The sequence below is a fragment of the Saccopteryx leptura genome, chromosome 4, assembly GCF_036850995.1.
Source record: "Saccopteryx leptura isolate mSacLep1 chromosome 4, mSacLep1_pri_phased_curated, whole genome shotgun sequence".
NCBI lineage: Eukaryota > Metazoa > Chordata > Mammalia > Chiroptera > Emballonuridae > Saccopteryx > Saccopteryx leptura.
Window position 1 is genome coordinate 49,138,345 of NC_089506.1, and position 16,699 is coordinate 49,155,043.

The 16,699-nt window shown below is 36.5% G+C and overlaps 1 protein-coding gene across 1 annotated transcript in view; it reads right to left on the reverse strand.

Moving 5' to 3' along the window:
* TM9SF2 (transmembrane 9 superfamily member 2) overlaps nucleotides 1–16,699 on the reverse strand; it is a 62,804-nt gene that overhangs the window by 27,028 nt on the left and 19,077 nt on the right. The window contains exons 3-6 of the mRNA XM_066380617.1: nucleotides 15,699–15,792; nucleotides 9,821–9,948; nucleotides 2,040–2,169; nucleotides 782–906 (exon numbers count right to left, since the gene is read on the reverse strand). Coding sequence (XP_066236714.1) covers nucleotides 782–906; nucleotides 2,040–2,169; nucleotides 9,821–9,948; nucleotides 15,699–15,792 — 477 coding nt within the window. The remainder of the gene's footprint in view (nucleotides 1–781; nucleotides 907–2,039; nucleotides 2,170–9,820; nucleotides 9,949–15,698; nucleotides 15,793–16,699) is intronic.

The following is a 16,699-nucleotide window of genomic DNA, read 5'->3' on the forward strand; positions in this document are numbered from 1 at the left end:
AATTATTCGTCACACTTAATAGTATAGTTACTTCATAAAAATAATGGCCTTAGTTATAATAATGTGTACAAATTATTACCAAAATTAGAAATAAAAATTTGAAAATACTATACTTAAAAAGTATTAAATAATTTAAAAAACAAAACACTGAGGGAGTTTAAATTAACTGCCATTTTATTATGGTGCATTTCTTCACCACCAGTGAAAATGTCTATATCAATTCATTGGGGTGGAATGGGGTCATAGAGAAAATGAAATATTCTATCAGAAAAGAACCTCACAAATAATTGATAGTACTCTCACACTAAAACAACCAGACAAGCAAAAGGATGCCCTTTTAATGACTTGTCATATACTGGCATCTAGCATTGCAGGGAGACTTTCAAAACGGCAGCACTAATCAGTTCCTCTGGACCTCTGGTTAGAGGCCAAGTTGCAAATATCTGAGGCAATGCTTTTCCACTGTAAAAGAAAACTTCGTCCCAACCATCTCACATTCTGCATTCCAAGCTGACAAGGAAAGATGTCAAAACTTCCTAACTGAAAAAACAAACACTCACCTTGGCTTGACCACTTTATCACAACAGGAAAAAACCCCAAAACTTGGGAACAAATCATACTAAAGGGAGTTTTTGTAAAATCAATCCTGAAATGCCAGATTATATGATAGAAAGATTATATATAGACTGATTAAAGATAACATTAAATTAGGCCCAAAATATTTATCCTCTGGGTCTAAATTTCACTTTTATTTATTTACTTTTTATGTTTGTATAGTTACCTTTTTGGTTCAAGTTTAGCAGCCACTAATCTTGCTCCCATGGACCCCGTTTCAACAACATGGTAGTATATTTTGATGTCAACGTGGTTGAAGATGTAAAATGTATCTCTCTCATGAAATTCTGACTGTGGAACAGAACTTAAAATTAAAGGTAGAAAACTGGCTATATAAAAAAATTTAAATTAGTCACAACAAGTAGGAAAATTTAAACTTGGACAGGATTTTAATCCTTCCCCATAAAAATACTTAATTTTTAAGCTTAAACTCTTTTTAAGCCAAAACTAACTGGCAGAGCTACAAATTACACTTCTTTAATGTTTTAATTCTTACATAAAACTTAAGTGCTTGTTAAAAAGAATATATCTAATATTTTCTAGGTTTCACCACAATATAACAACAAAAAATAATTTTTTAAAAATACTACAGTATGAGCATGCTAAATCTTATATGTCTTAACACTTTTCCTCCATGGAAGTCTGTAACTTGTCTAAACCAATAACTTAAATTATTCAAGTGTCTCTGGTCAACTCTCACAAAGCATTAATCAATATAGCCAGTTTCATGCTCAAGCTCATGTTAACTTCTACCAAGTCATATTCATTAAGAGGTTAAATTAGGATAATCTGATTACACAAAATTTAATATAATACATATCCCCAATAATTTTAATTAATTTCTATATTAATTCTTCTCTTTATTACTCTATTTTAAAATCTAAAAGTATAGCCTCAAAGACATATACCTTTTTTAAAAAGGTATAAAACCAAACTTTTACAATACAATATTTTACAGATTTAAATTTGTAATACAAATTTCATGAATTTACAATGAGGTCTTTTGGTACTGCACTATCTACAAATTTTTATATGAAAGATTCATGAATCTAACTTTTAACAGAGTTAGAACATACAAAGTCCTAGCACTCAGCATTGTGCTTAGCATATCTACAAATTTTTATATGAAAGATATATGAATCTAACTTAACAGAGTCAGAACATACAAAGTCCCAGCGCTTAGCATTGTGCTTAGCATATAACAGATACTCAGTAAATGTTTAACTAAATCTGAATTATTTTTGTTCTACAGTTAAATTTGTACACTGTTAATCTGACTTAAGACGTAAGGAGTTGTACTTCACGGAATTTGAATTGCACTCACTTGATGAATATAATAATTTTTGTCTGGGTAAAGAAAGACTGAATCCTTCTACCAAAAAGTCGTATTTTAAAAAGACGCATAGAGTTTATCACAAACTTACATTAATAACACAGGCATCTTTAGCATGGCCTTTATCTGTAATGTAACAGCCAATAGGAAATCCAGGATTACAGTACCTCTGACCATCTTCAACATCATAACACCACGTTACAGGCATATTATCCACAATCCTACACACAGAAATGAAATTCAAGTTAGAAATCACTAAAAATGATTAATATTACTGCACAAACATATGTTATCACTTCATAAAATTTAAATGTCTCTAAGTGCCTTAAGACATAAAACTACAATCAAAGAATTTTAATAAAATGTGGTATTTCATAAATAGCATTATGCCAATATCTGATACACTGTAGTGAAGAAAAAAAATTTATAGCTGAAACTATAAATGTATGTAGGAAAGAAAGTTTAATTGATTGCAATTGCTAATTTAACAATATCATTATCTAGACACCTAAATATAATATACCTTAAGCAGAACACTCAAAAGCTCTAAATTGGTACAAAAACAATATATCTAGTTCCTCAGTAAAACTTTATAGTGTGGTATAAAAGCAAATGTCTTTAATTACTCAGGCAATTCAATAAAAAGGAGAAGAATATAATTGCAAGATATGAAAAAATATTCAACTTAAGGTCCAGATGGAAAAGTAAAAATTTATAATTGTGTAAATCCAACTTACGTCTAAAAGAAAAGCTATGACAAAGCAAAAGAAACATCTTTCAAGTTCTGTAGCGAAAAAGAACTTTTTAAACAAAAAAGGATAAAAGTAAAGAAAAAGTCCTGTAGCACTGTATAACTACATTAAGTCCAAGCATGTGGTCCCCTATGCCCAGAGCACCGTGCAGGATACAAAAAAAAAATTACTAAAAATATACTAGCTGTATTCCAGTCATAAGACAACACTCCAGGGCATGTTTTATTTGCTAATTAATGTATGCCTGAGGAAGTAAAATTATGGTTTTATATTCCCCCAAGGTGAACATTAATGACCTAATAAAACATGTCTCGTCACATTTAAATGCTATTTAATAGTACCCAAAGTACCAAGTTTTAAAATTACCTATACTACTAAGTTGTTTATTATTATAACCAGCAGGCTAGTGGTTTCCATGACAAAAACTATAAAACATTAGAAGCATGAAGGCAATGCTATATAGAATAAATAATTCAGATTTTCTGGAGGCCTAAAGAATCAGTTAATTGCTTCAATTTGTTAAAGGATGAAGTTCAATCAATGAACATATACTAGTAACATTAAATATCTTTATGCTATCATATCAGAGAAGGTACTACATAAAAATTATAGTGTTAGTTACATAATGAGAAATTAAGTGGCAATTTAGGTTTTTTAAAAAGCAAACATCCAGGCTGACCCGGCAGTGACAGTGGATAAAGCATTGGCCTGGGATGCTGCAGACCAGGTTTGAAACCCTGAGGTTGCTGGCTTGAGCTCACCAGCTTGAGTGTTGCGTTGCCGGTTGAGCCTGGGATCATTAACATGACCCCATGGTTGCTGGCTTGAGCCCAAAGTCTCTAGCCTAAACAAGGGGTCTGTTGAAGCCCCCTGGTCAAGGTACATATGAAAAAGCAATCAATGAACAACTCAAGTACCACAACTACGATTTGATGCTTCTCATCTCTCTCCATTCCTGTCTCTCCCTGTCTGTCCCTCCCACCTTGTGTCTCTCTGTCAGTCTCTCTCTCATGCTTAAAACAAAACAAAACAAAACAAAACAAAAAAACACGTGCACTCTCATGTTCATCACAGCATTATTCACTGTGGCCAAAACATGGAAACAACCAAAGTGCCCTTCAATAGAGGACTGGATAAAGAAGATGTGGTACCTATATACAATGGAATACTACTCAGCCATAGAAATGATGACACATTGCCATTTTACAACATGGATGGACCTTGAGAAAATTATACTGAGTAAAATAAATCAGAAAAAGTTGTATGATTTCACATACAGGTGGGATTTAAAACTGAGACTCATGGACATAGGTAAAAGTGAAGTGGTTACCAGGGGCAGGGGAGTGTGGAAGAGGGGGTGAAGGGAAGGGAGTAAAGAGGGACAAATATAAAGAGATGGAAAATGATTTGACTTTGGGTGATGGGTATACAACATTACCAACAGTTCCAATGCTATAGAAACGTTTACCTGAAACGTAAGTACTCTTATTTATCAATATCAGCTTGTTAAATTTAATTTTCTAAATAAAACTAAAAAAAAAGAAAAAAAGAAAAAAAATGGGAAAAATTAAACAATTTATGAAGGAAAACAAAAAAAGAAGTAAACTTAGGCTGATGATAGAGTAAGCTAAGAAGTTCTTCAAATTATTTTCTAAAGGTCCAAATGAGAATTAAACGCATTCATCAACTTAGATAAGAAAATTAACTATTGTTAATTAACTATTCTCTATAGTGAGAATAAGTACATTAATATTCTTTCATTTTAATTATTCAAAAGATAGTTGAAATATTATGTGTAAAATTATGGGTCATTGATGCCATGAATGCTATTCACCTATGAAAAGAATGAAGTGTGTGTGTATGTGTGTGTGTGTGTGTGTGTGTATATATGTAAAGGTGTGTTTTACATGGACAATGCCTGTTTTTTTCAATGAAATGATCAAATTGCAGAATAATGTGTATAATATTTTTGTTGTGATATTTTTATAATATACACACCCTTTCATATACCTGCATATTTATAGAAAACAGAAACATACATAAGAAATAATAGTGTTACCTCTGGGGAACATGATTAAAGAAGCTAAAGGTTGGTAGAAGACTTTTACTTTTTATTTAGTATTTTTCTGTACTGCTTGTATTTTTTTCACAGGCTTATATGTATTGCTTTATAATTTAGAAAATGACTATGCTCTCTCCAAAATGACTTAGTGCAAAGGTTAATAAGACATGCTTCATTCACAATAAAATTCAATAACAGAACACCATACCTTTTAATGTCTTTCAGATTTTTAAAGGTGCATGCTTTTTTATCTGTCAACTCTGTTATCTATGCTCAAAATCAAGTTACACAGTAAAAACTTTCTGAAGTCACGAACAGAAATATACTTAATTTATAGTGCAAATAAATTCACCAAAGTGAATCAACATTTTCCAAGTTCTAGATTCAACTACAAAACCATAGTCATCAGCACTTTTCCAGTTTATTTTTTTAGGCAGAAATACTTAAGTTTGCAAATGATACACTTATCACTAGTTGTTTAATAAACTGTGATAATAAATGCTTCCTAACTTGGTAAACTATAATATTTTAAATTATTTATTTTTCTTATTAAGCATCTTTTTTTTAAGATTTCATTTACTGATTTTAAAGAAAGGAGAGGGAGGGGGAAAGGAGTGATGGAGGGAGGAAGAGAAAGAGAGAGAGAAGGGGGAAGGAGCAGGAAGCATCAACTTGTAGTAGTTGCTTCCTGTATGTGCCTTGACCAGGCAAGCCCAGGGTTTCAAACCGGTGACCTAAGCATTCCAGGTTGATGCTTTATCCACTGCACCACCACAGGTCAGGCATTACTAAACATTTTGGCATCAGAATAGTATCTATGTTATTATAACTGCATCATAAATTAGTTAAAAATATTTCTAAGTACACTGCTTACAAAAATTAGGGAATCAGGGAACGTGCAGATGCTCCAGTACTTTCAGCCTCTGTATAGAGCATTTTCACCAATGAAATTAAAGTTGGTTTTGCATCTCATTTGCATAATCAAAACAACTTTCTTTGACTTGTTTGCTTTTATGATGTTCTTGTTTAATAAAAAAAATGACTTTTTTTATTGCTTCATATTCATTTCAAAATATCCCCTAATTTTTGTGGGCAAGTACACTTCACTGTGAGGAAGTTACTAAAAAGCTGTTATAACTTTTAGGAGCAAGACTCTACCTAGACAATATTCTAAGAATAGAGGATAGAAGAGATAGCTAAAAATCACCTGTAGGCCTTAAGCGTCATTCTTTCATTTGATCAAAAAATGAGCAGCCGTTAGAAAAAATAAAGATGAGCGGGGCTAATATGTAAATGTAAAAGCTGAGCCTTAAATTTGATTTTAAAGCAGGAGTCGGGAACGTTTTTGGCTGAGAGAGCCATGAACACCACATATTTTAAAATGTAATTCCGTGAGAGCCATACAATATGTTTAACAGTAAATACAAGTAAATGTGTGCATTTTATGTAAGACCAACACTTTTAAAGTATAATAAGTCTCTGAATTCTTTTTAATAACGTTGTTATGCTGTTGCTAACCAGTGATGAATAAAGTACTTCTTACCATTAATGTGACTTCTGGTACTGCATGGTTTTGCTGATGGCTTTGTAGTCTACGTGGTGAGGTTAAGCTTCATGCAGGCGTTGAGACTTCCATCTGTTAAACGTGATCGTAGGTTGGTCTCAATGTTCTTTAGATGTGAGAAAGACTGCTCACATGCATACGTAGAGCCAAACATTGTCAGTACAGCAATACTCACATGCTGCAGTGTGTGGTATGTGATGGGAAGGGCGTTCCAAGTTTTGACAATCAGCTGGTCTGCGGGTTGAAGTTATTTCATTTCTCCCCACTTGTGTTTGCTCACCAACTCTGCTTGCTGTCATGCCAGTCTTTCCAAATCTTCATTCAGTGACTTGAACTTATTCACACATGTCTGAGGCCTTCAGGTCAGCAGCTTGTGGCTCAAAATCTTTGACGGAGACACTGCGGATATAACTCAGGTCCATGCTGTCCACTGCACACTCGTGTGGAAGGGTGATGAACTTAAAAAGACAAGTGCGCTCACAAAATTCTCCAAAGCGCGCTTTGAATGACTGCAGGAGATTAGATGTGAAGCCCACTAGCTGCTGGAGATCAAGATGCTGAGCAGGGTCACTTGCTGTGCAATGTATCTTTAAACTCTCCCAGTTTTTCAAAGTGTAGTCAACGACCTGTTTCAATGTCGAGGATGAAGAGTCCCAGCTTGTTTTCAAATGCAAACACTGCTTGTTGAAGGGATAAGACTGTATTTACAACGCCTTGCATTTTCACATTGAGCTGGTTCAGATGTTCAGTCATTTCCATGAGACAGTAGAACTTCAGGAGCCACTCAGTGTTAGCTAACTCAGGATGCTCGACGTTTTTCATTTCAAGAAAAGTCAGGATTTCGCTCAGACAAGCGCGAAACGGCTGAGCACCTTCCCTCTTGACAACCAACGCACATTGCTGTGCAGAAGCAGACCAGGATCATTACTCCCAACTTCATCCAGCAGTGATTTAAACTGGCGATCATTTAAAGCTTGGGCAACAATAAAGTTGACCACCCGAATAACCAGCGATATCACCTTACCAAGATGCTCGCCACACATCTGAGAACAAAGTGCCTCCTTATGTAGGATGCAGTGAAAACTTAGGATGGGTCTCTTTTCATGTTCACGAAGAAGCGCTACGAATCCTCCGTTTTTCCCCACCATGCACGGAGCACCATCAGTACACACTGATATAAGTTTATCCATCAGTAGATTTTTTTCTTTAGTGAACTCAGTGAAAGACTTGAGTAAATCCTCCCCTCTTGTTGTCTCTTTCATAGGCAAAACAGCAAGACTTTCCTCACATAGTGTGTCACTGACAGCATACCTTGCAATCACACTGAACTGGGATAAATGGCTTACGTCTGTTGACATCTAAAGCAAGAGAAAAGAATGGTGCTGCATTTATGTCCTTCACTGTGTTGCCTCAATTTGATTTGCCATCATGATGGTACGATGGTGAACAGTTCTTGCCGAATAAAAGAGGCATGTCTTTTATTCATTTGATTATCTTGTCTTTATCCAGAAAGTCGTCAAAAAGTTCATTAGCAACATCAAGCATGAATGTTTTGGCATACTCCCCATCTGTGAATGGCTTTCTGTTTCTCATAACTGCTAAAGCACCAGCAAAGCTAGCCGAATTCCAGTCACCTTGTTGGGTCCAGACACGGAGTTGCTGCTGACTAGCTTGCACTCTGCACAGTAGCTCTTGACATGCTTTCTTCCTGCTGTTCCCCGCTGGATATTTCGATGCAAATGTAGTATGGCGTGTGTCGAAGTGCCGCTTTATATTTGACCGTTTCATCGACGCAATTTTATCATTGCATATTAGACACAGTGCAGAACCTGCTCTCTCCACAAAGGTGAATTCCTCTGTTCATTCCCGCTGAAAAGTACGATACTCCTCATCTTTTTTCTTTTAGCCATCTTCGTCAAAAACGTTTCTGCAATTAGCTAGCTGACTACTTGATTAAAAGGAGGGAAGTTTATTTCCTGACCTCACAACAACCTGAACAACCTGTGTACATTACGCATTATCCAATAAAAATTTGGTGTTGTCCCGGAGGACAGCTGTGATTGGCTCCAGCCACCCGCAACCATGAACATGAGTGGTAGGAAATGAATGGATTGTAATACATGAGAATGTTTTATATTTTTGTTGTCATTTTTTTTATTACAGATTTTTCTGTGAGCCAGATGTTCCCGATCCCTGTTTTAAAGGCTATAATGAACAATTTGAGGCAAAGAGGAAATACCACAGGAAATTTCAAATACTTATGAATAAACAAATGTATCTCAAGCTACATCAATTCATCACTTAAGTAATATTCTCACTGTAGCTTAAGAGGAAAAAAGCTCTTGGTTTACTAGAAACCAAAGAAATGAGGAGATGGAGAAGACTTTCAAGTTCCTGTTTACACTAAGGGCCAGATAAGAAAGGATCTGACACAAGCACAACGTGCAAGTTTCCTTCCTTGTAACAGAGCTCTGCATGAGGAACTCATTTCTGCATGGTTCAGGTGTATACTACCCAGGTCTGGTTAATCAGAGTGAAACCCACTAATCACACACTAGCACATGAATGGACAGGTGACCCAGGTTGCCCCTTCCCTATGACTTTTTTGTTCTATGTATATGGAAAGGAGGAGGAAAAACAACTCAGGAGGCAAGAGGCAATGAGTGGCTCCAACCATATTATCTGAATCACAGGATTTGGTCATGTCCAAACTGAGATCAATGGTTCCTAACCTCCCTGGGTGTGGCAAATGGGTCAATATGAGATACCGATAGGAAAAACATTCAAAAGGAAGTACATGAAGATAATCATCTTGTTCACCACCTCTAGCCCCTTATATATTTTAGAAGAGGCAAAACATGTAAATCATGAACCCATACAATAGACATTTGTTGGCAAACATCTAGAAGAATAACAATGGTTACATTTGAAAAGTCGAATTTTGATAGTTTGGACACTATATAACAACAAGTAAATACTATTTTGGAAGTGGAAATGTTTCTTAAATGATTTATGATTATGATAGAAACTGGTAAAAATCTTGTTAATGCTACATTATGTTTATAAAATAAAAGACAGGTTACATAATATAGAAATATTTTATTTGAAATAGATACTACCAAACATCAAACAAAGATAAATTTTGTTTTCCAATGGTCTTTGGCATAGTATACAAGAATTTTTCTAGAAGACTGATCTGGGTACTTTCCCCAAAGCATCAATATGCTCTTATTAACTATGTTTATATGGTTAAAGAAGTGTTCCACATACCAAAACAAGTACCAGATATTAAAATGATCTAAGCACAATTAAAGGATAATACTTTAAGCTGTCAATCTCAGTAATCCGCATGCAAAAAGTCACTACTTCATGTTAAAAAGGGATATCAATTAATTGGCTATATTTTATAGTCAATGAAGTAATTTACACACTCAGTGAAACAGGCTTCATCTTGAAAAGGAAAGAGTCAAAACTCCAAAATTTCCATGTCTTACCAGTGATGTTGATAATTCAGCAGCATGCTTTTTTTCAAGAATTCTAATTTCTGTTTGTCTTCAGCTTTCTCTGTGTGGTATGTTTTTGTACAAACAAGCTTACATTTCTCCTCCTTATTAAATGTAAACTATTAAAATAAAGTAGAAAGAAATTAAGTAAAAATATCTAGTTCTTTCATACCTATACCATAAACAGAGTAAAAGCACTGGTCTCATTAATTATTTAAGTGCATTAATATTGATAACATTTTAAAATTTGCAATAGCTCTATCAGACTTAAACTCAGTCTTACTGTTTCTCTAAAAACTTACCATCTAACCAGTCACCAGAAAAAAGTCAATAAAAATGTTTTAAATTTTAAAAAAATTAAAAAGAAAATTTTATCAATTTTTTTTTTGAGAGAGACTGAGAGAAAGAGAGAGGGACAGATAGGGACAGACACGGAGAGAGATAAGCATCAATTCTTCATTGCAGCACCTTAGTTGTTCACTGACTGCTTTCTCATATGTGCCTTGACTAGGGGGCTACAGCAGAGCAAGTGACCCCTTGCTCAAGCCAGTGACCTTTGGGGACAACTCAGTGACCACTGGGTCATGTCTATGATCCCGCACTCAAGCCAGCGACCTATGCTCAAGTTGGTGAGCTCATGCTCAAGCTGGTAACCTTGGGCCTTGAACCTGGGTCCTCTGTGCCCCAGTCTGATGCTCTATCCACTGCGCCACCGCCTGGTCAGGCTATCATTTTTCCTTTTGATAAGTAACCATTTGTATTTTTATTTTTGATCATGTCAATCTACCTACCTTCTAAATGCAGAAGAATTCTAGAGGGCAACAAATCTACATGTAGGACAAAATGGAACATTGGACTCTTCATAATAATGTCTCCTGACAATGTTTATGAAACTATACAGATTTAAAGGTTTTCTAGTAATAACCAGAAAAGTGTTTATGTCCCTATATTCATTTGGTAGACATTTGTTAAATGCTCCCTACAGCAACAGGTAATGGAGATTCAGCAGGGAATAACATGAACTGTGATGTTACAAGTCAAATTTGGATATCTAAAATCATATCTAAATGTGATTTTTTAAACTCACATTTGAAATAATTTGTCAATTTTCAGGATCTTATTTAATAATAAAGTTGAAACAAACAGTCGAGTTGAAATAAAAATTGTTAATTTTTTAAACCAAAGTTTAAAAACTAAGGATTCCTACAATTTTGGAGTCTAAAATATATTTCATGTGTGTAGAATAATGATATTCACAACATACTATATAATGTAGGTTTATTATTTCATGGCCCATTTATGTCTTAATTTAAAAAACAGATTTCCTAGTATTCTAGAGGCTATAATTTACTAAACTATATATAGTCCATAACTGTACCTTTTAAGAAATTTGAACTTTATTACAGGGTGTAAAAAACCCCCCACAAATTTCAATTTTAAGTAGTCCATCCTTCTGTATATCATTTATTAAAATCCTTACACCAGTTTCTGTGCGTCCGCTGACAAAGGATTTTGTGAGTAGTCCGCTGCTGCCACCTATCCGCCAAGAGTTTTGCTCTGGCTGCACTGCTAATCCTATAAGTATAGCACTATTGGATATTTCTAACCTTATATAAACCTTGTAGGTTCCTTTTTAAAGAATGGACATTAAAAAAACAATAGTATACATACTAAGGAATCAGTGGATAGGTATCAAACTTAAATTAAGCAGAAATAGACATTTTAAGTTACACCCAATGTGGTCAAATCTTACACCTCAGTCCAATGCTCACTAGGTTTAGGCAATTCATTATGTGTTCACAGTAAAGGAAAACAGCAAACCTAAAGATGACATTTAATCATAACAATAAACATTTATTACCTCATGTAATCCTCCCAACAATCCTAAGAGGCAGTCTCCTTACTGAATCCTCATTGTCCTGACCTGTTAGCACGGAGTGCTCCATGGCTTAGTGCTTAGAATTCTCTTCACTATTTATACTTACTCCCTCAGGGATCTGATCAATTCTGGCTTTAAATAAATACCATCTACACACTGATGATTCTCAAATATATGTATATACTAGGCTGAACCTCTCCTCCAAACTCCACACGTATATTCAATTGTTATCATCTCTACTTGATGCCTAATATCAACCTCACACTTACCTCGTCCAAAACTAACTCTTACCCATTCCCCCTAAACCTCTTTCCACAGACTTTCCCATCTTAGAAAACAGAACTCCACACCCTACATCAGGGGTCCCCAAACTTTTTACACAGGGGGCCAGTTCACTGTCCCTCAGACCATCGGAGGGCCAGACCATAAAAAAAACTATGAACAAATCCCTATGTACACTGCACATATCTTATTTTAAAGTAAAAAAACAAAATGGGAACAAATACAATATTTAAAATAAAGAACAAGTAAATTTAAATCAACAAACTGACCAGTATTTCAATGGGAACTATGCTCCTCTCACTGACCACCAATGAAAGAGGTGCCCCTTCTGGAAATGCGGCGATGGCCAGATAAATGGCCTCAGGGGGCCGCATGCGGCCCGCGGGCCGTAGTTTGGGGACCCCTGCCCTACATCATATCCCTCAGCAAATTCTGGTGGTCTCATTTTCACAATATAGCCAATTTCTGAGATTCTGAGCACTTCACAACCCTTATCCCTCTATCTCCATGGTTGGAGCTATTATCAGGTATAAATATCTTAATGATTACAAGAATTTCAAAAGGGGTCTCTCACTTCTCTCCTTTCCAATGGTCCATTCTCAACACAGCAAACCTAGTGATCCCATTAAATCTAAGCTGACTTAAAACTCTCCAATACTGCCTGATTAGGCAGTGGCACAGTGGACAGAGCATTGGCCTGGGATGCTAAGGACCCAGGTTCAAAACCCAAGATCCCTGGCCTGAGAGCAGGCTTACCAGCTTGAGCACAGGATCATAGATATGACTCCATGGTCGCTGGCTTGAGTCCAAAGGTCGCTGACTTGAGCCCAAAGTTGCTGGCTTAAGCAAGGAGTCACTGGCTCAGGTGGAGTCCCCCCAGTTCAAGGGCATGTATGAGAAAGCAATCAATGAACAACTAAAGTGCCACACTAAGAGCTGACACTTATTATCTCTCTCCCTTCCTGTCTGTCTGTCCCTCTTTAAGTAAACAAACAAACAAAACCTCTCCAATGCTAACCATCTCACACAGATATAGAGTCAAAGTCTTTACAGTGGCCTATGAATCACTATATTATGTGGTCCTGTTATTTCTTTGCTGTTATTTCTTATTATTCTTCATCTTGCTCACCTGCTGGAGTTTTCTCTGTACCTTGAATACACCAAGTTAGCTCACATCTCAGGACCTTGGCATTTGCTGCTACCTTTATCTAAAATGTCTTTCCCTCCGATATGCACATGGTTCACTCCGTTACATGCTTCAGGTCTTTTGCTCAAATGTCACCTTTCAAATGAAACTTTCTATGGCATGTTAAAACTACAAATTCTCCAACCAACTTCCCTGATTTAGTTTCAATAGTTTTTACGTGAGCAATTAATACACTATATGTTACTCTCTCTCTCTCTCTCTCTCTCTCTCTCTCTATATATATATATATATATATATATAATTTATTTATTTATTTTGTATTTTTCTGAGGTTGGAAACGGGGAGGCAGTCAGACAGACTCCCGCATGCGCCCGACCAGGATCCACCCGGCATGCCCACCAGGGGGCGATGCTCTGCCCATCTGGGGCGTCGCTCTGTTGTAACCAGAGCCATTCTAGCGCCTGAGGCAGAGGCCACAGAGCCATCCTCAGCGCCCGGGCAATCTTTGCTCCAATGGAGCCTTGGCTGCGATAGGGGAAGAGAGAGACAGAGAGGAAGGGGAGGGGGAGGGGTGGAGAAGCAGATGGGCGCTTCTCCTGTGTGCCCTGGCCGGGAATTGAACCCAGGACTCCCGCACGCCAGGCTGACGCTCTACCACTGAGCCAACCAGCCAGGGCTGTTACTATATATTTTAATAATCATTTGTTTTCTTCTCACCATCAAAGCATAAGATCCACCAAGGCAGATTTTTGTCTTGTTCACTGCTACATCCTACACCTACCATCGTGCCTGTCTGGTACCTGAAAGGCATTCAACAGATGTGTTAACTAGTGAATGAGTGAATATGGTGGTTAGACTTAAGAGGAGAGTTTATGATCCTATGAAAAATGTAGCTCTAGCCTCACGTGACACAATGTCTTACACTGTTGTTTTTCTGACCTCCACTGAAATCATAGATAAAAGAGGGCAAAGCAGATCTGGGATTTTGTTGTGTTGCTGGCTGTTACCATCGCTTTTACTACAGATCTAAAATAAGGCAAAATTCTTTGAAAATAAAGGACAAGGACTCAATATTGAAATCAACATTAAATTATTACTGCAAAATATAAGTTAATACATTTATGGCTGGCTTGGAAAAAAAGAAATTGATCTCTTAGCCCCATGTTTGTTAACCTATGCCTTGGTGTTAAGAAATTATCCGCTCTGTCATTTTAAAAATGGGGCTTAAAGAATTTATTTTAGCACAAATCTTGATCCTAAAAAATTCTAGGAAACACACGGATGTTAGGTGCATATCTTTCTCCATTTAAAACTACTTCTTCTGTGCTATTTTACCTCAGTTTCTAGGGCAAAATTAAATCTGAAAAGCACTAGGCCTAAAAGAAGGGTCTTATGCATGGTGGGCAAGTCATGATCTTTACACATAAATAAATGTACCCCAAAATGGGGTCCCACTGTGAAAGTAATTTGCCTTTCAAAGTTACTTCCAAGGGACAAAACTTCTCCATGGGTTTGAGTATTTTGTTGGTCTTCCCTGTTTATTGCTGTTAAGGACTTTTTACTACTAGAGACTCCTGCTGTTACCAAGTTCACCAAAGTTGTTACTAATATTCTTCCCCTCTCCCATCATTTCTCAAGGCCAAGAGAAAAACAGAAAGATAGGGCTGAGACACTACAGGAGTGTTTTAAGTTAACTGCATAATTTAATAAATATGCCTGAAATAATTCTCTGCTATAAAAAATAATGCAGTAACTTCTGAAGTAATCTTTCAAAATATCACATCAGGGAGATGTTACACAACTAGTATGTTTGCCTACTCAATACTACCCATGTCCTTACACTTGAATTCCTTCTCTCCCAGTCACTTCATCCCAATAAGCCTTCAAATCTATTGTCTTTGAAAAATTTTTTTAAATTACTGGCATCTTTAGGGTAGAAAAATCTCAAATTAGAATACTTTAAGAGGACATACTTATGGTTGAAAACTATAAAACAGTAGTGGATTAAACATGCACAATTATGTGTCTTTTCTCCCAGAGCTTGAGGTGTAGATACAGTGCTAGAGGGAGTAGAGGGCAAACAGGACAAAGCTAGGCTTGGGGATCTGCTGGACAGATGCTCAACGTAATCAAGTGCCAAGGCAGACAGATGAGGGTGCGTGATGAGAAATCAGGGAAGGCAGCTAACCATGAGGTCCAAGGCGTAGAAAAGAAGAATGTGGAGCCAAGAGAGGGACCTATCAGGTTGGGGAATAAAGGTTGGGGTCAGCCATTAAAAGGAGTGCTCACAGGAGCAGATGCCCAAGGTGAAGGGTTAAAGGAAAATGCACTGTGTAGAGTATGTTAAAAGATCTAATTTTATTTATATATGCTTGCAAGTGTATGGAGAATGTCATACTGTGAAAAGGAGAAGGATCTTTCTAAAACTGTAACTCGAAGAAACTATTCCTGGATGCAAAAGAGAAATTTATTCTTCCTTAGCTATGAGAGCCAAGTTACCTCAAGATTTTCTGTAAGGAAAAACAAATGCAATTAAATAATATGTAACACTAAATACAAACCTTATATGGTGAAGGTTCAATTCTTTCTCCGAATAACACCTGACCAAGATTTTCAGATGGACGTTTTCCTTCAGATGCTTGGCAAAAATCAAACCTGGGGAAAAGAAGATTTAAGTTTTTAAACATAAAAACAAACAATGAAATAACAAACACCTAGGCAATCTTGAGGGCAGATTAGGCACTGATCATTACATCACAACCAACAGATGAGTAAGAAATATATTTATACTCCAAGTTCCATGTACATCACCCCCCTGAAAAAAACTCCCCAAACATCTGAAAATTATGCCTTAGAATGTTTGATTTCTAAATTTATTGAGATGTAAATCATAAAACTTTTTAAACTGATACATTATAATTTATTTTTGTTCATTCCAATTTTTTTGTGTGTGACAGAGACAGAGAGATAGAGAGAGGGATAGACAGGGACAGACAGACAGGAAGGGAGAGAGATGAGAAGCATCAATTCTTCATTGTAGCACTTTAGTTGTTCATTGATTGCTTTCTCATATGTGCCTTGACCAGGGGGCTATAGCAGAGAGAGTGACCCCTTGCTCATGCCAACGACCTTGGGCTTAAGCTGGTGAACTCTGCTCAAACCAGATGAGCCCACACTCAAGCCGGCGACTTCAGGGTTTCGAACCTCGGTCCTCTGCATCCCAGTCCGACGCTCTATCCACTGAGCCACTGTCTGGTCAGGCTGAAGTTTTAAAGTGATTTACATTCTTATTCTCTAAGTGAATTTTACATAACATTTCCATTTGTTATACCCTCCTAATCCAAATCTTTAGTATTAATGACAGTCCAGGAATATGTGTCAATTTTCCCTGGGTTTTAATCTCATCCTGATATACTGGCCAACACATCCCACTACAAGAAGCATGGCTAGGCTAGGCTAGACAGACACCCTGAAAATGAAGTGGTGGAAAAGTCATCATCAGTCAGCTGTAAGCTTCTCTCTGTGTTGTAATTCCTCTGTATTACTAACTAGATTTTAATAA